Source organism: Grus americana, chromosome 1 (genome assembly GCF_028858705.1).
Source record: "Grus americana isolate bGruAme1 chromosome 1, bGruAme1.mat, whole genome shotgun sequence".
NCBI classification, from domain to species: domain Eukaryota; kingdom Metazoa; phylum Chordata; class Aves; order Gruiformes; family Gruidae; genus Grus; species Grus americana.
The window spans coordinates 35,133,459-35,156,941 of record NC_072852.1 but is presented as its reverse complement, the minus strand read 5'-3'; the positions used below and the strand labels follow the sequence as shown (position 1 = coordinate 35,156,941).

Sequence of the window (23,483 nt, the reverse complement as noted above, 5' to 3'; positions counted from 1 at the left end):
ACCTACAGCAAGGGCTCAATCTAAAAAGTCGAGGGAAACGTCCTTCTTCAGAAGGCGCAGATGCACATTCATCGGCCTGAACACAGCAACAAAAAATGTAAAGGTAAAATCTGCCTACTGCCACTTTACAGGAGACTCCAGGTCTAAATTTTATTCTCTAACAAGTGAGAAGACACCTATAACATCTTGAACAAACTTTATTTTCTCTAGTACAGGAATCCAGGGGAACTGAAGATATGAAACAGTTTCTACCTGTCAGATTCACTAGGCTTTCAGACAGACGACCATGCAGAGTATAATAAAGGTTCGTAAGATCCAATTCTTACAGTGCAAAACATGGGGATCTCAAATGAACTCATCGGGAAGAAGTCTGGGGGAAAAAAAAAAAAATGAATAGATGGAAGAAGCTTTTGTAAATGCCTGAGTAAGCTTTGCCACCGCTTATGATAAATATCAAATTATACATGGTTTCAAAAGTGATTCGACAATTTCATGCAGATGAGTACCAGAAACTATTACATACAAACATGTGGATACAACCTTCAGCTCAGTAAATCCTAAATATCAGACTGTTAGAACATACAGCTGCACGGCCCTAGTCCTGTGCTCTTTCCTACCCTTTCTCACAGAGGAATCATCTGCTGGCTGCTGCCAGAGAAAAAGTATCAGAATTTAAAGACCTTTTGTGATACTGTAAACAGCCACTCTTGTGCTTTATGTACTGGAGATGAAAAGTGGAATTTTAAGTTCAGTAGATAATGGTTGTTGACAACATCCTCAAGTCCTCAAGCCATCCAGTCCTCAAATTGTTTAGGAATATCAGCAACTTCACAAAAAAAAAAAAAAAAAAGGATAATACATGCAATTTTATATCCACACGTTTACAGAATGGAGATCCCATTATATTATGTTTTTATTGCTATCTGCTTGTGCTATATTTTTTGGCAAGAAGATCTCCTGCCCCGGTTTGCCCTTTTTTGCCCCATTAGTGTATCCACACTCCATTCTAATTGGTAAAGCATAGAAACATCTTGGTAACTACACAATTGCTCCAGTTTTGCTCCTTTCTGAACACAGCTCTTGCACAGAGCCGTGCCTAGAGAACTCTTGACTAATTTCTTAAACTTAGACTATCTTTAAGGGAGCCACAAAAATCCAAGTGATTTTTCCAAGATGTGAAGGATTATTTAGTTGACAAACAATATCCTCAAAGATCTGCTGACATAATAAGCGATGCTGATGTACAGACTGCTGTAATTATGGCAATAACATCTACTGGATTCCAAATGTGTATCTTAAATTGTACTCTCTGCCACCAGCAAATGGTAAAAGAACAAAAATAGTAGCTCTTATTCCTGTAAGGAGCTAAACAAAAATATGTGGGATGGCCTATAGAAAATGACAGAGTTTCAGTTCATTAACAAATACCATTCCCAAAGTTTTTCTACATTTGTACTATTAAAAAAAAAAAAAGGAAATATACTTAAAAACTTATGCTAATTTCACACAGGAAAAAACAAATAGTGTTTGCTGAGTGGAAAAGATGAATCAAGATTAATGGAGCAATGCTATTTTTAACCCCCCTAAAAATGTTACAGAGTTAAAAATATAAAGTAAAAATTATTTTTATAGCAACTGGCAATGTCCATTTAAGGCTGACAATTTCTTGCGGATGACTAGTACTATATACCTCATGCAGCACCCACTGTTTTGAGTTTTTTGCAGTACAACAGCATAATCAGATGGCTTTAAAACTCAGACTCAGAATCTCTCCTATTTTTGGCTTAAATTCAAGTTATAATTATAGTAAATGTACTATTTTTTAAAAGAATGCTGCTGCTTATGTTCTTAACATAGTGATTTTGTTGTTTTCATATTGCAAAACTGAAACTAGACTAGGATAAACACAGAGGGAAAAAATTAAGGCTTAAACCAAGTTTAATATGTAACTCCAACTCACCATCATAAAGCCCAAGAGGCAGGATATGCAATCCTGCATTCCTTATGCACTCATAATACCTCTTGGCTTCAGTGGAAGTTTTGTTTGAGAAAGCATATAATCAGAACCTATAATTTCATTAATTGCACGCCACAGGCAGTCCATGTGAGGTAAGAATAATGAACCAAACTGGTTGGAAGGACAGTGGAGCCCTCAGCCCCGCCTGTATCTTTGTGGACCACCGAGTCCACACAGCAAAAACGTGAATCCTCATTTTCCCCAGTCACCCACACCTCCAGCCCTTCCCCGCGACAGACCGAGTCCATCACGCAGGGGAGACCACCATGCAGACACTTCATTCGGGACTCTCAGGTCTCGGTCACTACTCCCCATTATCATCCTTCCCCAGACTCTCAGCAGTACCAAGGATTTCACCCCATGCAGATTCTTACTCTGTTGGGATTGTTATATTATTGATACTAGGCACAGGCAAAATAAATGTTATGTAGCTATTAGGACAGATTGCTTTGACATAACATATGACATATTTCATTAGATATCCTTTGGGTAATTTAGAAGTATCATCTAAAAACCATGTGGATGGACTTGACTTTTACAGTATTATTGTACATATAACTTTTCAATATGTACCATAAACATATATTACTCTACTGGACATGTGCTACAAATAGTTTTACAGTATTCCACAAGGTTTGTTTATATATGTAGGAAGAAATAGCATGAAACAAGAACCTCCCATCTCATAAAAGCCTTTTATTTGCTAAAACACAAGCAAAGAAAAAACACAGGCACTTGCCAGCTACTTCTTCTTTTTCTAAACATAAAACCAACTAATCCAATTTAAAAAGAAACCGTTCACAGGCTGAGAACTGGTGGGCCATGTTACAGTGAGGGGTGAATCTACAGTGTCGTCTCAGCTGCAAACTGACATTTAGAAGTGCGTAGCAGATGATAGCTCTTCAGCTACAAAACCCCTGTTACTTTCCTGTATAACAAATTGAAAACTCTAGTTCATTTCTACCTAACTGAAGGCAACTCAATTTTTACAACATCTAATTCAAGATTAACTCATAGTTTCTTTTACAACACCTTTACAATAACATACCTGATTTTTGTTTGTCTGGTTTTGCTTTGTTTTGAAAGCATAAAACATCACTCCATAAATGATTATGTCTTTCAGCAAGGGAAACCTGACTAAGAACAAGAGACATCACCCCACAGGTCTATATTCAAGAAAATACAGAAATCTGGTTTTCAGTATTTAAAAAAAAAATCTTTAGCACTCCTTAGCCTCCACAATTGTGCTGGGTTACATTATGAACATATAAAGTAGAAACAGGATCTCCGGATCAAAAAAAATAAGTTAATTCTTAACTATCCTAAAGGCTCAAACATTGTAAGGAAGCTTCCAATGAGTGGATGCACACAAAAGAACAAAATAAAAGACAAACAAATGGAAGGTATAAAGATGAGGGTGACTGAGGAATAAGGCGGATGAAAAGAAAGGGAAGAAAAAAAGAACATAACACCAAAAAAGGGAGGAAAAAACCCAAGACAATGAAAATGAATCGTTGAAACTATGGTGGGAGGAACTGATGAATATTAAATTTTATTATTCTGATTACAAAATACATTTCAAAATTGGATGAAACACATTGTATGTATGTTTTGCCAAGGACATTCTTGGCAATTACAAAGTCAGGAAAATTATAATTCAATCAGTGAGGCATTACTTAAAACCACTTGAAAAAGCAGACCATTTGAACCATCAAATAGGCTGCATGGGTAAAGATTTTACAGACTCAATATTCCAGAGCAATGCAGATTGCACTCACATGTTGCACAGTGAACCTTCCAATAATGGGGCCATTAGATAAATAGCAATTTTTCTTCCTAAATGTATTTTACCAATTGTTCTTCTCATAAATGAGCAACAAAGCCTCATCATCTTTTTGCCGTGTAAAATGAGGGCAGTTCTAGTTAACAACAACAACAACAAAGTTCAAGCACTTGCACAGTAAATCTTTTCTTTTGCGATAAAACGTTTTCAACTTTTTTAAAAACTGGACTGTTCATGGCAACCAGAACGCGTCTCTGAAGATGGCTTCTGTATTTACCAGTTGCACGTGGGACACTTTACCACGCACCAAACCCGTGTGCTCGCCTTCAAAAGGATGCCACCGCCAGTGCCTCCAAAACGTCCTAAAAAAATGTTAAGGCTGCGTCATCACGTTTGTTGTTACGCCAGCAAAACCCAGAGTGCACAGGTCACCTTGACCTCTCTCCTGTAATTTCACAGAACTGCTAACACCTGAAGAATGGGATTGACTGAAAAATGCACAAGGCATTCACCGTTCCCATTCAAAAAAAAGATGGATAACCTGGCTTCCCCGTAGCAATGCTTATTTACCTATCACTCTGATCGCACTTTTAAGCGGAGCCGCGCCTTCGGCTTCACCCACCGGGCTGCCGTAGCCTCTGCAAAGGGCCCCTTGTTACACACACGCATTTCCCGGAGGACCGAAAACGCCGGCTACGGGCACTCCCGGTACAACTTGTACTTTGCCGTGTCTGCAAGCGGGGGAAGCTCAGCGCCCGCAGGCCCCGAACGGCAGGCGGTTCTGACGGGACCGAGCCCAGCCCCAAAACGCGCCGACCCGACCACCGGCGGCGATTTCAAACCCCGCTACGGGGCGGCCGGTGTGCGGCCGGCGCCCGCTCTCCCCCCCGCCCCCAGCACGCACTGCCGGGGGCTCGGGACCGGCGCCGGTTCGGGGCCGCCCACACCCCGCGGCACCGGGCTCCCGCGGAGACAGGTGCGATGCCTCGGCCGCCGCCGCCGCCGCCGCCACCACCCCTCCCTGCCCCGGGGCTGCGCGGGAAGGCGCCACAGCACGGCACAGCACAGCACAGCACAGCACAGCACATCAACACAGCCCTGCCCGCCCGGGCCCGCCCCCCACCTCACACGCCCCTGGGGGGGAGGGGGTGGCGCTGACGTCACGTGCCGGATGGGGGCGGGGGGGAGAACTGCAGTGATGGAAAATTTTCGGCTCCGCATCTCCTGCGTGTGCCCTCCCCCCGCCCCGCCCCTCTTCGCCCCCTCCCCCGACGGCGGGGCCGCTCCAGAACGTTCTGCGGCGCTAACGGTCGGCCTGCTGCCGCCTCGCGCCGCCCGGCGGCTTGCCGCCCGTCCCGGGGCCCCGGCGGGTGTGCGCTGTCCTCCCCCGCGGTGTCCCCTCGGGGACACCTCGTGTGTGTCCCCGGCTGAGCCCAGGAACGCGTGCACTTCAGTGGGGCCGGCAGAGTGGGTGGCGGGGCGGGGGCTCGCTCTCCCTCGAGGGTGCGAGCCGCTCCCGTATCCCTGCGTCCGCCCCACCCCGGAACAGGCAGTGCAGGCTGCGCTGCCAGCCGCCCCTCGCACCTTCCACCGGCCCTCGATGCCACAGAGGGAGGGAGGGAAATGGAAAAAGCAACTTGGTGGCCGGGCATCCTCCACACTCGAGGCTGGCAGCACCAGACTCGCGTGGGAGTGTGCTGCTGCCGCGGCGACAGCACGACTGGGGCGGGTGGGGGGATGCTGATGCAGAAACCCCCCGCTTTAAGAAACAGTGGCCCAGTGGTGCCTCGCTGCCCTCGCCGAGCCTTCTCTGGAGCTGCAAAAGGCGAAGTGGGGCTGGGGCGAACAGTAAAGCCCCGCTGCCCCCTTCCACGGGGGATCGAGCAGCAAAGCCCTCCAAAGTTTCTGGAGTGATTACCTGAGGAAAAGGAAGCAGGATATTTTTTTCCCCCCTCTTCTCCCCAAAGTGGGGTTTATCCTGCATCGCATCACTGGGGGAAGCCGTCATTCCGGCTCACTTCCCGGAAGGAAACGCTCGGGGAGCCTTTCAGCTGCCCCCGGGATGTGGACTTGCACGTGCACCACTGCTTGCTCGTGTACTAAAATTAGCAAGTGACTGCAGCGGGAAGCTATGGGTCGGTGGCACCTCATCCCCTGTCATGCACCAAGCTAATGGGAAACGCCAGAGCTGGAGCCCGGGAGCGCGCCGAAGGCAGGCGCAGGGTGGAAACGGGGAGGAAGCCTCCTCGGTGAGCCTGTACCCGGTGCCGCAGTCACGCTGCAGGTGCCGCACCGGGCAGGTGGGAGCGCCTTCCAGACAAGCACCTCTCGACAAGCACCGCAGCGTCCCGTCTGCGCTGTGAAACGCAATTGCCCCCAGCGAAAACACGGGGGAGCTGCTCGGCGTAACCACCGCTGTCATGTGCTGGTGGCCCCGCTCCCGACCCCCCCCCCCCCGCACCCCCGCTGGGCACACGCCGATGACCGGCTTCCACCCAACGCGCCGGTGCCCCCCCCCGCACCCCCGGGCGGCGGCAGGGGGTCACTCGGGCAGGGCGGGGGGCGGTGCACTCGCAGCTATCGCCGCGCCCCTCCGCGATGACGCGCCCGCATTCCTGCCTGAAGAGCGGCGGCGGCCCGAGGGGGCCCGTCAGACCGGGAGCGACGCCTCCGCCACGGCACCGCGGACACGATATTTTCTTTCCCTTTTATACCGCTGGCTTTTTCAAGTGATTTTTTTTTCTACCTTTATTTATTTAGGGTTTTGTTTTCGCTGACGTTTTATAGTTGAGCGTTTTCTCCCTTGCGAGAAGCAGCAGCAGAGAGAAGAGCATCTCCTTATTCCGAGGCTTCGGGAGAAAAGCCGGCTTTCAAGTTCTTGCGGAGAAGGTACGGCGCGGCCGCCAGGAGGAACGGGGGCGAGTTTTGGGACGCGGCGCGGCTCGTCCTTCGCGCCGTCGTCCAGCGGCAGCCCCCCGGCTGGCCGCCCGAGACCCTGCCGGGCTCTGCCCGGACGCGCGGTGGTGGCGGCGGCGGGTGCGCGGAGGGACGCGGCGCCGCTGCATCCCAGAAAGATGGAAAATCCCCAAGCGACTGCGGCGCGGTGCAGTCCCGTGACCGATTTGCATTTTTTCCATTGAAAACGCCGGGATGCCCGGTGTCACCGGCGGGGGAGGGAGGGAGAAAGGTAAACACAGAGGCGGCCGCGGGACGGGGACGTCCCGGCAGCCAATGTGACAATCGCCCATCGGTGTTGCATCAGTCTGCGCTCCGCTATCGGGTTGGGGGGGGGGGGGGGCAGGTGAGTGCGGCGCGGCGGTGCCGCTCCCTCGGCCCGGTCCCCGGCGCCGCCGCAGGTACCCGGTCCCCGGCGGCGGGGCTCACCTTTGTCTGCCCGCGCGCCCCCCGCGCCGCGCGCCTGGTACTTTTCCACTCGGCGGCGGGCGGGGGCCGCCGAGCCGCGGGCGCGCGCTGGCCACGTGACGGGCCGCGGCGCCCGCTGCGGCACTGACGTCGCCTCCCACCTCCGCAGGCGCGGCGAGCTCCGCCGCCAAGGACAAAAGAGCGGCCGCCGAGCCCCGACACCCCACCACCACCACCACCCCCCACCACCACCCCGCATTCCGCCGGCGTCACCGCCGCCATGAGCAGCGCCGAGATGGGCAAGTTCAACATCTCCCCCGACGAGGACAGCAGCAGCTACAGCTCCAACAGCAACGACTTCAGCTACCCCTACCCCACCAAGCCGGCTGCCATGAAGAGGTGAGGGCACTCCGCCGCCCCGGGAGGCGGGCGGCACCCGGACCCGGGCGGCCGTAGCCCCGTGTCAGCCTTAATTTGAAACGCCGCCTCGGGTCTGGAGGTGTCGCGTGTTGACACGCGTTAGAGAAACACGGAAACGGCTGCGGACGTAAACACGCGCAGTGCTGTCTGTAGTGGGCAGAGCGTCAGGTGGGGAGGTTCTTCTTTTTGGGTCATTCCCTTGGTTTTCCCATTTCCCATTGAAACGGATTGGAGATGCTAAGCGGGAAGTGAATATCCAAGTCGCCCGTGATAGTCACTAATGATGCCATGTTTTTTACAGCCACTATGCGGATATTGATCCAGAAAATCAAAATTTCTTGCTCGACTCCAATCTTGGAAAGAAGAAATATGAAACTCAGTATGTAAGTACATAGCAATGACGTTTCAAAACACGAACAAAAAAAAAAATTGCTTTCCTGCCGAATTTATGTTTGTTTTAATTCTGAAATAAGTAATAACTTTCTATTAATTACTGCCTATCTCCCTTTCCTCAGCATCCGGGTACTACTTCCTTTGGAATGTCAGTATTTAATCTGAGCAATGCTATTGTGGGTAGTGGCATCCTTGGTCTTTCTTATGCCATGGCTAACACTGGAATTGCTCTTTTTGTGTAAGTATCTTTTGGCTCATCAAAAAAAAAATCTTTCTGCTTTGTAATTAATAATGGAAAAAATGCTTTATGTAAGAATATGACCTTTACAAAATACCCAGTCATTGCCCTAGGTGCAGAATTGCATTTTAGGATTTATGGTTTGTTTTAAATTAAGAGATTGTGATATATTCAGAAGGACTTGCAAAAATGAAACAAGATTCATTGCAAGTTCTGCAACCCGCAAAACATTTTACAGTGAATTTTTCTTTACTTAGCTGTCGTTTCTCTGTGAATAACTGATAGATTTCCCTTAAATTCCATTATCCGAGTGGAAAAGGGGTGCAACTTAACAGACTGAAGTCTGTATTAGCTTTTTCCTTTAGAATTCACTGATTGAAATTAGTGACAACAGAAACTTTTCCATTAGTGGAAGTCATAATTGCACAAAAAGTACAGGATCAGGCTGTAGAGAGTTAGAAGACAAGTGTACACGGCAGAGGATTATTTTATTTGTCTCATGTAAGTCTGGCCATATCTACTCTTAAAAAATTCTGTGAGCCAGTCCTGCTGATCGGGGACGTGGTGTCCTTTTCCTCAACTGACATAGTTTTGCCTATAGAGGTACGATGTACTTACACCAATAAAGAAATCCTTTTTATTGATATGCTTTTACTCAATTCAGGGAACTGGTTTCAGCTACACCCATAAAAATTGCTGTCTCCCTGCAAGGGAGGGATGCGGAATAACCATGTATAACTATTGGCAAAAGCTTTCAAGGGTAAGACAAGACTATAGTAATGTAGTTGGAAATTACATGAGGATGCAATTATGTACAGTGCTTCTAAATGTCTTGGGCAAGTACATTTTTCATATATAGGAGACAGTTCAGCTCACACGACGTGTAATATCAGTGACTGGGTGCAAATGGGAATCCCTGGATATGTTTAAAGGAACTTTGTGTTTTTATCCTGGAAATAGATAAATGTGCTGAATGTTTGAGAACAAGTGAAGAGTAACATTTAATTCAAAATTTACCTTACTCTGTTGCGAGATTTCCAGAAAGTTGTAGGTCAGATTTACTTCCAGATATTCCACAGTATATCAGGGTGGTGTTCAAGTTTCCTGAGGAAATTACTGATGTGTAAAGTTTTGATCTAAAGGATTTTATTTTAAATATATCATGATGTGTTAATTTTCTGCTAAGACCTTCACTTACTTAGATGATGCTAAACCGAACAACTTAGCAGCATGAATTCAGAAGAGATAGATCAGCTCTGTACACATCAGTTTCATGCTCTAAAGATGTTCTGCAGCACATATAAGATAATCAGCATAATGAACATTAGAACATCTCTGAGGAGAGGAAAAAGAGAATTTAAGGTTAGATATTTGAACAGATTTGCATATAATAGGGGTCCTTTTTTCTGAAGAGAAAAATGTTCAAAACCATCAGTTTAACAATTAGTTGCTGAGGCTGTTTAGTTACCTTTCATTTCCCAATACTGCATTCAGATCTATTTGCATTAGTACGGACTCAAAAATAAACTAGCTTGTTACCTTTCGAAACTTAGTGTAGTTTGTATAGTTCCAAGGCAGGAAGGCAGTCACTGATGATGCAGAGAATTTATGATGACACTGAGGGCATTGCAGACATCCTTTAATAACTAGGATACAGAATCAGATCCAGATGCAGTTGATTAAGGCAGTAAATTCTTCGAAGACTCTGTGGAGTCACTTGTGTCAGTGCTGTGACTTGTCACTTGTGTCAGCACTAAATAAATGAATGATACGGTCTGGAAGCCAGAAACTGAGTGAGCTTCGAGATGAGTTTGCTGACTGATCTTGTCAACACTGTAGGCAGCTATTTGAGGTTAGGACTGAGAGGTCCAGGATCTGTGCTGTTTTAATGACATGTAACCTTTGCACATCTCGCTGTGCTGTTTCTAGTCGATGGCTGAATTAAATCCTGGTTAATCTCTACCTGTCAGAAATACAGAGGTTTATTTGTGTACATGTGTTGGTGTTGAATTGCCACAGTAACACAGGTTTCCTGGATTCCTTGTACAGATCTGTGAAGCTTTTCTCAGATCTTCTTGTTTCCAGTTCTTTGTGCCATGTTTACCGATTTCACCAGCGTTAAAAATTACACAGAAGGAATTGTAAAGAGTACTCTGCGAATTCTAAATGGAGCTTGCCATTTTTGAGCAGATGTGCTGATTCTTAGGTTTCCTATAAAGCAGAATGCTTGTATTGCTATGAGAAAGGCCAGGGTTTTTTTGAATGTACTGTAATTTTCCACTGCGTTCTTCAGCAGCTGAGAAGTCCCCCCTAGTGTGCCACTCCGGGAAGTGCATTTGTTGTGGGAGAGATTTGTTGTTGAGAGATCTGAATTTTAGATGTTGCAAATGTGCTTCTGGAAATAATGTATTATATATTGCCTGTAAAAGCTGTGGGGAAGATAAACAAGCTACTAGCAATTCCCATGTAAGCACACATGAAGAATAACTTGAGAAAAGAAAGTATTTTTTTTTTTTTAATGACAATAAATACGTATTTCCATTTGAAGACGCAGCTCTCAATTCAATACTTCTGAATTTTCAGTCAATTCTTTAAGGCATTTGCAGTTTCATCTTTACATAAAAAAGACATAACACAGGTTTAAGCTGAAAAGCTGATTTGTTTAAGACCAAGAGATAATCTTCACTTCAGCTACAGTTAGTCACAACTCCATGGTTCAATAGCTTCATGACACACTGTTGAACAAGGATAGCAAGACAGGAGAAAGACAGTTTCTTACAATGATACAAAACCATTCCCAGTGATACTTTAAGTTATTTGCATCAAATGTAGCCAATTCTAATGACCTGACACTTGCTGGTGCTTATACCACCTTACACTGATTAAGCGTTGTTTAATCCTGCTCTAGAATTACTCTGAATGCCAGTGAAATGCATTTTAGTATAAAATCTTTTCTAAACTAGGCATTAATCAGGTTTTCAGAATGCTTTTAGCTGGCCTTAGAATCTACAGGTTTTTTCCCAGATAACATTTTAATATGATTGACTTTGGTGTTTGATCCACCTTTATTTAATAAGGTTACAATAAGTCATTTATGGCTATTAAAAATTTGCATGTTTCCCCCCCCACAGGATACTCCTGACGGTTGTCTCAATATTTTCTTTGTATTCGGTACATCTCCTTTTGAAGACTGCCAATGAAGGAGGTATGGCAAATTACTATTTTACAAACATAGGGTATTTATTTCATATGGTATCTTTGTGAAACGCACCCTTCCAATGGATTGTTTTTGTTTTCTTTTAGGATCTTTATTGTATGAACAGCTAGGAATGAAGGCATTTGGCATGGCTGGAAAACTTGCTGCTTCTGGATCAATTACAATGCAGAACATTGGAGGTGAGGACGAGATCTTAACATGTCTGTACTGCCAATAGTAATTGTTCCCTACTTATTCTTGGAGACTTCTTTTTCACACAACATGTGTTCATTAACTGCTTGTGTTCAAGTGAAGTTATGAAACATGTTATGTGATTCTTGCATCTTGTGGCATATTCTATATTTGTAATGATCTATGATGTTATTCACCTACAGCTATGTCAAGCTACCTCTTCATAGTGAAATATGAGTTACCATTGGTCATCAAGACATTTATGAACATCGAAGAGACCACAGGGTAGGTGTTAGAACTCCTCATCAGAGAAACTATTAGGAGAAACAAATACGGAGACTGTATATATTTTTATATGAAGACCACGTTCGGTATACCATAGGGTAGCTTCTCACTCAGACAGAGATACAGTAAGTTTGCCCTTCCCCTGAGCGCTCTACTTCATTTAGATCCAGCCTGTCCTGGGAAAAGGGTAGAAAAATCAGGTATCGCATCATATTACAGAAAGCTGTTCTCTAAAGAACATCAGGTAAGTGTTAATGTATGTACCAGTCAGTACATACTCTCTCAGTAAGGAAAGGTAAATGTGGTTATGGTTGTTGGTTTGTTTTTTGTTTTTTTTTTCTTATTGCATTCCAACTGGTTTGGACTGATTATTTTGGTTTTCTAGTGTTAATGTTGTGGGAGGTGATTAAGTACAAGACTAAGGTGCAGTTGTGTAATGAGAACAGTTCTCAAAAAGACATGGAGACTAAACAGTGAACTAAAACAGAGTTTATATGCCCAAGACTAAAATGGTGGATACATTGCCACTTAGCCTGGGAGACACCTTGACTCCACAGTGGCTTTCCTGCTGGGCTTTAAAAGCGGGTGCCTTGGGTAGGGTTCATGTTATCTAACCATACCATCTGAAAGTTAGATTTTGAGCTCCTCATTACTCTGGTCTTGTATAATCAGCGGAGAAAGGTGATGCTCTCTGCACCTGGCTTAGACACCTGTTTTGGGCATCTCCAGAGCCATATATCACTCTATATTGAGAGGGTGTGTAAAAACAGCTATCTAAAACAAGATGCCTGACTTCAGATGGATAGAGTTAAGTGCTATAAATCTCACTCTTCAGAGTTGTACTTCTGTGCCTTGTCCTGAAGTGTCCCAGTCTTGAGAGGGCTGAGCAGCTCAAGACTCCAACTTACACCTAAGCCTGAGTTCAGAAGGTAGGCATTTTTCTGCCTGTGTTCCCCAAGGGGTTCAAGCCATTTGGTGGTGTTGTACAGCTTGATGATAAATATTGTCATGACAACAGTGCTAGCCATCTCTGTCTCTTTTTTTTTTTTTTTTTTTTTAATGTACTCAGAGAATGTACCCACTCTATTTACTTAATAGTGTAATGTTTACAGTTTTTTTCCTGGGAAGGTTAATTTCCCTCCTTTGGCTGAATTCAAGTCCTTATTTTCCACTTCTTAAGAAACTCCCTGGAGTAGCCACTACTTACGAGAGGGCTTGGAGGCAAGTATTTTTGACTGTCCCATCTTCAGAGAAGAATTCAAAATCGGATGCAGTTCAAGAGGGAAAGCTGAAGGCTGTGAATCTCACTTGGATACAGCTGCTGCTCTGCAAATCTGGCAGACAAAATTCAGAAACTGAGATTTGTATCTTCAGTGTTTTCTTGTTGGCTGGTACTAGGTAACTGTACACTGATTTAAAGTAAATCTTTTCTCAGTGCTCTGGCAATTGTGGACCCCACTTAACTGACTCTCTCCATGCGTTGCTTAGGGCAGTCTGGGTGGCTACCATTGGCATGGATTCCACTCTGGCAGCCTGGTGCCTAAAATGTAAGCACTTACCTGTTTAAATGTCCCAAAATAATGCTTACGGTAGAAGAAAATATTCTGGAATTCTGAGGCAATATTACAAATACTATCTATTATTAAAATTCATTTAGCAATTTTTAAAATACTCAACTGTATTTTAAAGCTGTGCTATCTCATTCTTTACTCTTCAGCACAGAAAAACTTTCTATGTCCTTGATCTGAAAGTCCTTGGTCTGAAAGTCGGGATGGCCTTCATGTGCACAATAACAGTGCAAGTTCTTATGACTGTATCAAATGCAAGGAATCTCTGTGCTGTGATTACTTTTAAATTTACCATAAGGCTACTAAATTTTAAAAAAAGGAAACAAAAGGTACATGGCATTAATGTCCTGCACATCTGAACTTAAATATGTTTTTTACATTTAGTTATCCCAGATAAAACTGGAGAAAGAGATGACCAAATTGTTTCTGTATTTTCTGCATAAATCCAGAGCAAGACTGTTTAAAGTTATTCCATATTTCCACTAGCATATATAGGCTTATAATTCAGCAATTGAGTCTGAACACACAAATTTCCAATTGGTTCATTATTTTTTTCTTTGTTTACCTAAATAGCAGTCCATTTTAAAATAAATACTGTTAGCTGATACCATAACAGGACATAAAGTATTAATATTTGGGAATAAATGCTTAGGGTTACTTGAATTGCTTAAAGCATATAGGATGTTCCTGTAGGACAGATGAAGAAAGCAGTTACCCTGCCACGATTAAATACTCAAGATAAGGTTTTTTCTGTTAGTTCAGTGAAACTGCATTATATTTACACAGATCTAACTTTGTTTTTCTGTGTTTCAAAGTAAGATGTTAATCTTCTAACACTCAAACAAAATGTTTTGTCAAAAAAAAAGCTGCTGCTTCTTATGGAATAAGTGGCAAAAATGATCAGAAGGAAAAAAATTTCTGAGGTTCTTATTGCAGTTTCCCTACTAAAAGGGACTAAACGTGCCTCCAAGAGACTCCCAGTGCTTGGTGGAGTTTTCTCAGCCAGTGGGCTTGAGCTACTGTCTTAACTTCAGCCCATACCTGTTTTTCTTTAACTCTCACAGGGTACCCAACAGAATTTTACTTCCATTAAAAGTGGATCAGCACCCTGCTGGGGCCCCGCAATATTCTAATACATCTGGAGAGTTGGGAACCAACATTTAAGCAAATTACTATTTTTCCGTGATTGATCCCAGTTGACTTTTTTTCTGACCAGTCATTTACTTTCCTGTCTTCTGACTTTCAGATGCATATTAATTTTAGAAAAGGACACTAAAGGAAAGGCACAATGCAGGTTTGGGGTGAGATAAGAAGGTATTGTAGGGCTTTAGGTCCATCTAGTAAGTGGAATGCTAATCCCTTGTGACATCAGGTACTACATTTTTTTAAGAAGCCATATGATGTAGGAGAAGATAAGCATGAAGACTAAACTGCGAATGTCGTAATTTTTAAATACTTTGATTGCTTACAAACATTACCTTTTTTCTACAGAGAATGGTATCTTAACGGCGACTATTTAGTGCTGCTGGTGTCTGTCATCCTCATTCTTCCCTTGTCCTTACTGAAAAATTTAGGTAAGCAGTAGAGTACAATCAAAATAGAAATGTATTGAAAATACTGTGGGGAAGTGGGTTGATACAATGTTAGACTCTTGAAGTACTGTGTGAACAGCTGTCTCCAAACTTGTCTCTTGGGACTAATCAGTGTTCAGGTAATTGCTGTCAGTCTACTTAAAAAAACAATAATTAAAAAACATCAAGACAGGTATCTTAAGTTACGGATGGATTTGTAGAAAACGAAAGGACAACAGGGTAGCTTTAGAACAAGGCTCAACAGTAACTTCTTGTTAGTGTTCTTATCACAGTTTGACCTATTTTGGTCAGTAGTGAAATAGTATAATATTGTTATTAGCTAATAGTGTTACTAGCTATCCTGTAACAGTCTCAGAAGACTAGGGATGCTAGCCCTGGACGGTTAAATTGTCTTTGCAATGTAAATAGAAGTGGCAGTTTTCATTTTATATCCCAAGCAGTAGCAGAATATTCATACCAGATGCTTTATCTGAAATGGCTGTAATTCAGTGATATATGTGAATAATTCAGTTAACACATTTGTTCACAGAATCCTGTAGTGGAATTTTACTAACTGAGAGTCTCAATGTGAATTACTTTCTCAAGTTACTACTTTCTACAAATTGACAGAAGGGACAAAAACAGAAGGGAAAAGGCTAAGTTTTCTCATAGTGCATTCTATTAGAATAAATTCTATAATCATTCTTAGTACATAATAAACAATTCACATAGTTGTTGGTGTGGGTTTTTTTGTAAGTTATAAAGTTTAATATTGCAGACCCACTGTGTGCACAGACCCTAATATGTCTTTCAGAACTTTCAGATCTGGGTTGAGATTAGTGGAAAGTCAATGAATAATTAACTTGTTCTATGTAACACTAAGAAAATGGCAATCTAAAGAGATCACTGACAGAATATATTTTGTCATCATGTTGTGACATGAATGGTGTTTCATTTATTGTACCTGAGATTTTTTTAATCTTTCTTGAACACAGGATATTTGGGCTATACCAGCGGCTTTTCCTTACTTTGCATGGTCTTCTTTCTGATTGTTGTAAGTATAATTTTGTGGACTTCCAGTGCTTGTAAAACTGCATTTCAAAGTGAAATTAAACTGTTTCTGAAAAGTTTCACATATTGCATTAGTCAAAGTGACAGTAAATTCATGGCTTTATTTCTAGGTAATTTGGAAGATGTTTCAGATCCCTTGTCCTATGGACAGTGACATAATAAACATGACACATTTAGCAAATGTGACACTGGCATCTTTGGGAGATGGAAACATAACAAGTGATGACATGTGCAAGCCAAAATATTTCATCTTCAATTCACAGGTAACTGACTAAAAATCAGACTCTCTGTTGAAAAAAACTGAGAGAGACTAAATACATAGCAGATAAATTAGGTCATTTTTCCTTGAAGTAGTTGCCAGTTGTAAACTTGGGATGTGCTGGGCCTTTCTGTTCCAGTAGAGTTAGGCACTGTTTTCCTCCTGTAGACTGGGTGTTTCCACACTCCAAATGCACAGAAGTTAGAGGAGCTTGAGGTGCCTGAGATGAATGGCAATAAACGCATCTCTCATTCTTCAGCACAGCATTTCTCAAGCTTTCTGAAGTTAGTAAAGCATGTTAAAAAGTAGATTGCAGAGGAGGATGAAGTAAGTAGTAAAAGCATGTGAATGGTAAATGTATGCCAGGGTTCGAAATAGACTTAAAGTTCCCGGTCACAAAATCTTGACTCTCATGAATGGTCCCAATTAGTGGTGAATCTCCACGCACGGGGAAGAAGTATGTGTGATAGCCAACACCAAGATCAGGCTATAATGGCTTAAGCCTATGAGATGCAGAACGTAATTCTGAATTGTAAATACATTCAGCTCAGCATGGACTTCAGTGAGGTTTGGGAGTACTTGGTACCTCAGGGTCTGGGTTTAAAGAAAACAGGAACTTGTTTTAACTTTTGCAAAGTTTTAGTTGGAAAGAATAGCTAGTCTTTATCAAAAACTAAGCTGATGCCTAAGTCAAAACGGAAAAGTCTACTGATTAATTTTTTTAAAACTGAATTTCTAATGTCTGTTGAGATATTTAAGAAAGATACTTTTGTTTTTCAGACTGTCTATGCTGTACCAATCTTAACATTTTCTTTCGTCTGCCATCCTGCAATTCTTCCTATCTATGAAGAGCTGAAAAGGTATGTGTTAGGTGTCTGTCTGTGACTTCACTAAACAAACAAAAGTCGTATAAACCAGTACGTTCCCATTGCTAACAATGTTTCTTTTTCTGTTTCTTATAGCCGAAGCCGTAAAAGAATGATGAACGTGTCCTACGTATCTTTTTTTGCCATGTTCCTCATGTATTTATTGGCTGCTCTCTTTGGATACCTGACGTTTTATGGTGAATATTGCCTTCTCTGCTTTCTTTTAAATGAATTATGTTTTGCAAAACCACAGTATTATTTTTAAGTTAGAGCAAGCAAGTATTTACTATGGGTTCTAAATATACACTGTTTGTTGGGGATTTTTTTAATACTTTTGTAAGTGCACACCCAAAAGGAGATCAGTAGTAGAATTAGGCCCAAGGCACAGGATTAAAACAGGATTAAAACAGATTCAGTGCCTCCAAGTTATCCTTGTGTAAAATGGAGATGGGCTTACAGGAGCTGTTGAGGCTTTCAATGCATGTTGCTGTAACTGTAAAATTTGCTTAGGATGTAGAGCAGAAGTGGGTTTCTTTGAGAAGTATGTCAACTACATCTAATTAAAATACTGTTTTCTTTATAGGAAGAGTCGAACCAGAACTGCTTCATACCTACTCTGCTTATCTGGGTGCTGATATTCTTCTTCTCATTGTGCGTCTTGCTGTACTTATGGCTGTAACCCTTACTGTACCTGTAGTTATTTTCCCAGTAAGTAATTTATTTTTTTAATCTTGCTACCATTTTTTTTTATTTCCATCACCTGTCCTGCTGCAGTCATTTACTGATTTGGCAACTCCCATTTATAGAATTTTTCTCTTAACTGGAAAAGGAAATTTATTCTAAGAAGTTTCATGAAATATCTCTATACTGTTAGTTCAAATAAATTAAATAATTAGGCAACATTTACAAAGCAGTAGATACAAGTATCTTCAGTTATATTGTTTTCTTGCTATGATTTAATTGGGGAAGTGGAACAGGTTGCTCCTCTATAAAAGTACTTGCACTATTGTGTTATCAGCTTCCAAAAGTCAGTGTGTTTTTGTAAGTACACTGTGAACATAATTCTGGCCATTTAGGTGTATATTGTTGAGCAGCGTCCTTAGATGTTACAAAAATCCCTGGGATTTATTTTTGTTAAAGACGGATGTTTTCCCTTGTGTTTTCTCCATTAATGGCTGTGCTTTGAAAATCTAAATCCCTGAAGAGAAACAGACCGGAAACACAGAGCTGCCTCTCAAGTGCAGGAAGTAAATATTTAAAAAAAAAAAAACCACCAAACTTTCAGGTCTTTCAACTTTTATTAAAATCTCAGGAAAATGGTGTTAAAATACTTTCGGAAGGAAGGCCTAATTCAGGTGACAGTCACTGACTTTCGCAATGGAGACTAAACTGTCTTTTTTTTTTTTTCCCCCTCTTCAAAAGATCCGCAGTTCCATCACCCAGCTGTTGTGGGCAGGGAAGGACTTTAGTTGGTGGCGTCACTGCGCCATTACAGTTGCTCTTCTGGTATTTACCAACCTGCTTGTTATCTTTGTCCCTACCATCCGAGACATCTTTGGCTTCATTGGTAAGCATTTTCACGTCAGTTCAAGTAGTCTTTCAAATCTCAGAAAATGCAGTTCCTATCAAATTATATTTACCTGTTTATAAATATTTATGCTTTTTAAATACAGGTGCATCTGCAGCTGCCATGCTGATCTTTATACTTCCTTCTGCCTTCTATATCAAATTAGTGAAGAAGGAACCAATGAAGTCAGTGCAAAAGATTGGGGTATGTATAGACAAATATGTAATAGTTACACTTGCTTACTAATTCAGAACAAAAACTTTAGTTTCCTGCATCACTGTTGAAGAATTTTGAAGTCCTGGTGAAGGTAGTCAGTGAATCGTCATTTAATGTTACTGTATAATATCTGGGAGTTGTGTAGGTGCTCAAAACTGAGGAGAGAGCCATCACACGGCTCAGTTCACTTCAGTGACTTCCTCACCCCTCAGCCCCCAATCTCAACAATAGTTGGGTCATACTGTTGCTGATGAGAACCAGATTTCATTAGATTACCTTTAAGAGGTATACTAAAAAAATCTTGTCATTCTCCTTTAAATTTTCTTACAGGACTTATTTACACCCTAAAAGCTGACCTCCACTGATCATTTGGGTCATCCTGACTGATCTTGGTGCTCTTACTGATCTTAGGCTTACTGACTCGGAATCAAATCTTGGCTATACTGAGTCAGAATCAAGTCAGCACAGTGGCATAGCCTAACTGGTATCAGCTGCTATATTAATTTCCCTCAGCTGAGGGTGAGGTCTGCTATACTGAAAATAAATGTACTTTTTTATTTGAAAAAGGATCCTAAGTATGGGAAAGATACCCAGCTCCTTATTGTTTACTGTGATCTCTTGTCTCTTTTACTTTGTCCTCCATGAGCAACGGTATTTGTGCCATAAATGGGCATGACTTCATGGATATAGTAGCAGAAACTGAAATACTTCTTTTATGTTTTCTTTTTTCAGGCTGCGCTCTTCTTTCTAAGTGGTATACTTGTGATGACTGGGTGTATGACACTGATTATTCTAGACTGGACCCAGAATGTTGCATCTGATGGCCATTAACTGTCCTGGTTTAATCTCTAATACTCCACTTCAAATGCCAGTGTTCACTCAGATACCTACTGAGAATGAAAATGAGCTATTCAGCTTCCTTTAAAATGCAGATTCTTTGTTGATGGTTCTTCTGATTGTAGAATACCCGAACTCTGTCTCTAAGGAACTATTCTGCATGATGGAAGTGGATATTAACATCAAACCACATGAGTGTCTGGCTGAAGGAAGTGACAACTTTATTCCATTCCAGAGAATGGACAGAACTCTCCATAGACTTTTATCAAGCCATGTTTGGCTTTCGTCATTGTTACTTGGATATTTTGTTATTTTACTTGAATGTGCCTAATGGAACCATTTGATGTGAGAAATAACTTTAATTTACAGCAAAGTGTTTAAATAACCAATGAGAGAGAGAAAGAGAAAAACACTATTATTTTTTGTACCAAAAAATTCTTATGGACCTCAAAAGCACTATTTTGACTTTAAGAAACATTTTTCTAAAAAGAATGAAAGAATAACATAGAGCTCATAAAAATACTTAATCAGTGTCCTAAATTAAAGCTAGTTTGCCTTTCTGTAGAGGCATAATTAGAAGAAATTTTTATTTTAAAAAATACTTCTAATGACCAAAACAGAAAATGAAACAATTCAAGTAAAAAATCTCTAATTATAAATGCTTCCCACAAAATTCACTTAATTCAAAGTAGAGTGAAAATAATTCTGAAAATCATTTGTCAGCTTACTTAAGTAATTACACTTACCTTAGTTCCCCAAAATGGTGTGGAAACCCAAATTTTGAAGCTTTAAAAAATCCACCCTTCAGAATGGTTACGTTTGAGGAAAACGTAGCTGATCTAGAAATCGTAAAGATGGCATTGACATTTCCCTTCTTGAGGTACTCAATAGTGCAGTTGGGTAAAACAGGGTTTGGGAGTTTTTGTGTTTGTGGGGTTTTTTTCTGTTGTAGATACAAACTGAATGGCACTGGGGTGTATCATGCCATTAACTCCCTCCTGGAGTTCTCTTTATTAATATGGTCCATTGTCAGTTGTAGCAATGTTTGTTGGGTTTTTTTCTGTCCAATCTATCTCGAAACACTCTGTAGGAAAACACAAAGGTCCTAATGTAGTTTACTAGTTGTGTAATATTCAAAAAGTGTACAGTATTTCTCAAATTACTCATCCATTATTGGATTTTGAATTACTTGACTATTCTGTTTCTGAGTCAAATCCACAGAATAACTGCACCAGTATTTCCTGCTTGGTACAAAGTCTCTTCGCATACGCAACTGGGATTCCTCTTCCAATTTATACTGTATAGTAGTATTAAAGATAACCTCATAGACTGGATAGTCATCTCATACTTGTTTGCTTCAGAAATAGGTAAGTTTCTTATGAGCCCTAGCTAGCTAGCTGATGAAACAGGTGCTGTATGGTTGTGATTAGCTGTTTTGTTTCTAGTGCATGTTTACTCTTTCATTCTTATCCCAGGTTGAAGAGAAATAACACTTGTATAACAGCGTACTTGGCTTATAAGAGGTTCTCAAACACGACAATATTGGGTACAAATGCCTAGATAGAGAGTATTAATGAAATAATCATGGCAACGTGGTCAGCTGTCTTCATCTGACATGATGCTTTAAAAATCTGATTTACGAAGTTCCACTCGGTCGTTGTGTCAGAGGGAACAAGTGAGGGCCTGTAATCCATTGATTAAACAGTGCCTGAGACTTCTTTGCTCTTGCAGAATTAATCGGGAACAAATCTAAACGATCGCCACTGTTTGGCAGGTAACATCAGTCTCTGCCCAGCCATTTAAAAAATCTATGAAAACAACTGCAGGTATTTTGTATTGATACTTCGCATGACTGTAAGTACTGGTCACTAAGTCTGTAGTGTAAAACTGTAATGAGAAGTTAGATTCCTCTTGTGTTGTTTGCATTATTAGTTCGGTGGTACTCAACTGGCAATTAACGATCCTGGAGTCAGCGCTGACGAACGCTCCTTAGGTACTCCTCTGCCTCAGGTACTGCACATCCGTGGCTAACTATCCCATGTTACCTGATCTCCACAGAAGTGCGGAGTGTGTGCCTCCCCAGTACTTTGGCAGCTTTTCTTCTTCCTCTCTGCCCACATAGAAAGGTGGAAGAGGATTAAAATGTTGTCTACCTTTGAGCAATTTGTAGCACGTAGGGGATGAACTGCTTCCTGTGCCAGCATTTAAAAAAAGAAGAAAGGGAGAAACAGCCTCCTTTCAGTAAACACAGAAGAGGAAGGAGGTGTAGATGAGAAGTTACTACACAGTCCTTCTGAGCAGCCAGAGAGAAGGCAGATTTTTGTGATGACACCTCATATCATACATGTCACTTAGTTCTCTGAATGTAGCAATTTCCAGTTTTTACATTATGTGCTATATTATTTGATGACTGGCTCTCCACCTGCAGCAGTTGAGTTCCACTTGGCTGGGTTGATTTCCAACATATGATTTATTTAATTTTGTATTTTTTTCCAAACCTGTCTGCTTAAAGTTACATTACAAACCACCTGAAAGAACAGCTTCAGTATTAAACCACTGTCTCCTCACCTCGGTTAGACATTACTGTCTTCCATGATATTTCAGTCATAAATGTAACATGTTATTTATAAAACATTAATCCATTAAAACTAAACCTATTTTTCAATATTTATGATAGTCTATGTACATAAACTGTATGTGTGTATATACTGTAAGTATGATGTATATAATGTAGGTTTGGAATCGAAAATTTATGTATATATTCCTCTCTCATTACTGATTGTTACATCGTTTCAAGGAGTTGTTCATGTTGTACATCTGTATAACAACTATCAAAGATACTTTCACAACAAAACATAATGCTTAAAAAATGGAAGAAATGTGTTACGCCTAACGTGTGTAAGAAAACTTAAGATTGTATTTATTACAAATGTATATGTTGCAATAAACACAGGAGTCACTTGGGTCCATAAAAAGCATCGTTCAGGTTCACATATACTTCTCCTCTAAAATTTACCATGGATGTTAGAGTTCCCTGAATGCAGCAACTTAACAGCTTTTAGGATCTAACGTATTTGTTAGGCCACCAAATTCAGGCATTCTGTGGTACATCCGTGTACATATGTAAATAGCCACTGTATTGTTAGAGGCCAACACTCTAGCTGCAGTTGTTGGCAGGGAGTGCAACAGTTTCAATGAAACGTTGTATGTTTGTTTTAACTGAAATAAATAAATAGATAATCCTAAGCAATGGTGTGGGGTTGTTGGTTTTTGGGGGGAGGGAGGAGGCATTTGCCCGATTTTCTTTAAAGACAGTATTAAAAGTGTGTCTTTAATTTCATACATGTTTAACTTATTTATGAGCACTTTTCAGGAAGGGGGGGGAAGGAAAAATAGCACACTACTAACTCCACAATTTATGACACTACAGGAGTAAACGGAACAAGTCTGGACATTAAATGAGAGATTACATTCCGCAAGGAACCTGTATTTTTTGCAGTACGAGCATAGCTGGAGACGAGACTCAATGTGTTGGATCTTGTGTAAGTGTAATTAATGAGTGAGTCTTGCCAAAATCCTGTGCCATTTTCCTGCAACTGAATCTAACTGCCTCTATAAAAATTTTTATAAAGCTGTGCGTT

At 41.6% G+C, this 23,483-nt stretch overlaps 1 protein-coding gene across 1 annotated transcript; it reads left to right on the top strand.

The window, feature by feature from the left end:
- Positions 1 to 6,402: 6,402 nt before the first annotated feature.
- SLC38A2 (solute carrier family 38 member 2) lies at positions 6,403 to 23,088 on the top strand. Its single transcript, XM_054814010.1, has 16 exons — positions 6,403 to 6,689; positions 7,333 to 7,562; positions 7,885 to 7,966; positions 8,099 to 8,214; positions 11,346 to 11,419; positions 11,518 to 11,610; positions 11,806 to 11,887; positions 14,947 to 15,029; positions 16,022 to 16,080; positions 16,208 to 16,360; positions 17,137 to 17,216; positions 17,319 to 17,419; positions 17,806 to 17,930; positions 18,645 to 18,789; positions 18,896 to 18,993; positions 19,738 to 23,088. Exons 2-16 carry the CDS (start codon positions 7,444 to 7,446, stop codon positions 19,834 to 19,836), a joined length of 1,509 nt encoding a protein of 502 aa, XP_054669985.1. The 5' UTR covers positions 6,403 to 6,689; positions 7,333 to 7,443; the 3' UTR covers positions 19,837 to 23,088.
- The last annotated feature ends 395 nt before the right edge of the window (positions 23,089 to 23,483 follow it).

What these genes read in the sequence shown, in the direction of transcription:
- SLC38A2 (XM_054814010.1), top strand. Translation starts at nt 7,444, where the DNA reads ATGAGCAGCGCCGAGATGGGCAAGTTCAACATCTCCCCCGACGAGGAC. An exon ending in TGGTCTTCTTTCTGATTGTT is followed by an intron (nt 16,081 to 16,207) that starts GTAAGTATAATT and finishes CTTTATTTCTAG; the next exon opens with GTAATTTGGAAGATGTTTCA. An exon ending in AGTCAGTGCAAAAGATTGGG is followed by an intron (nt 18,994 to 19,737) that starts GTATGTATAGAC and finishes TTCTTTTTTCAG; the next exon opens with GCTGCGCTCTTCTTTCTAAG.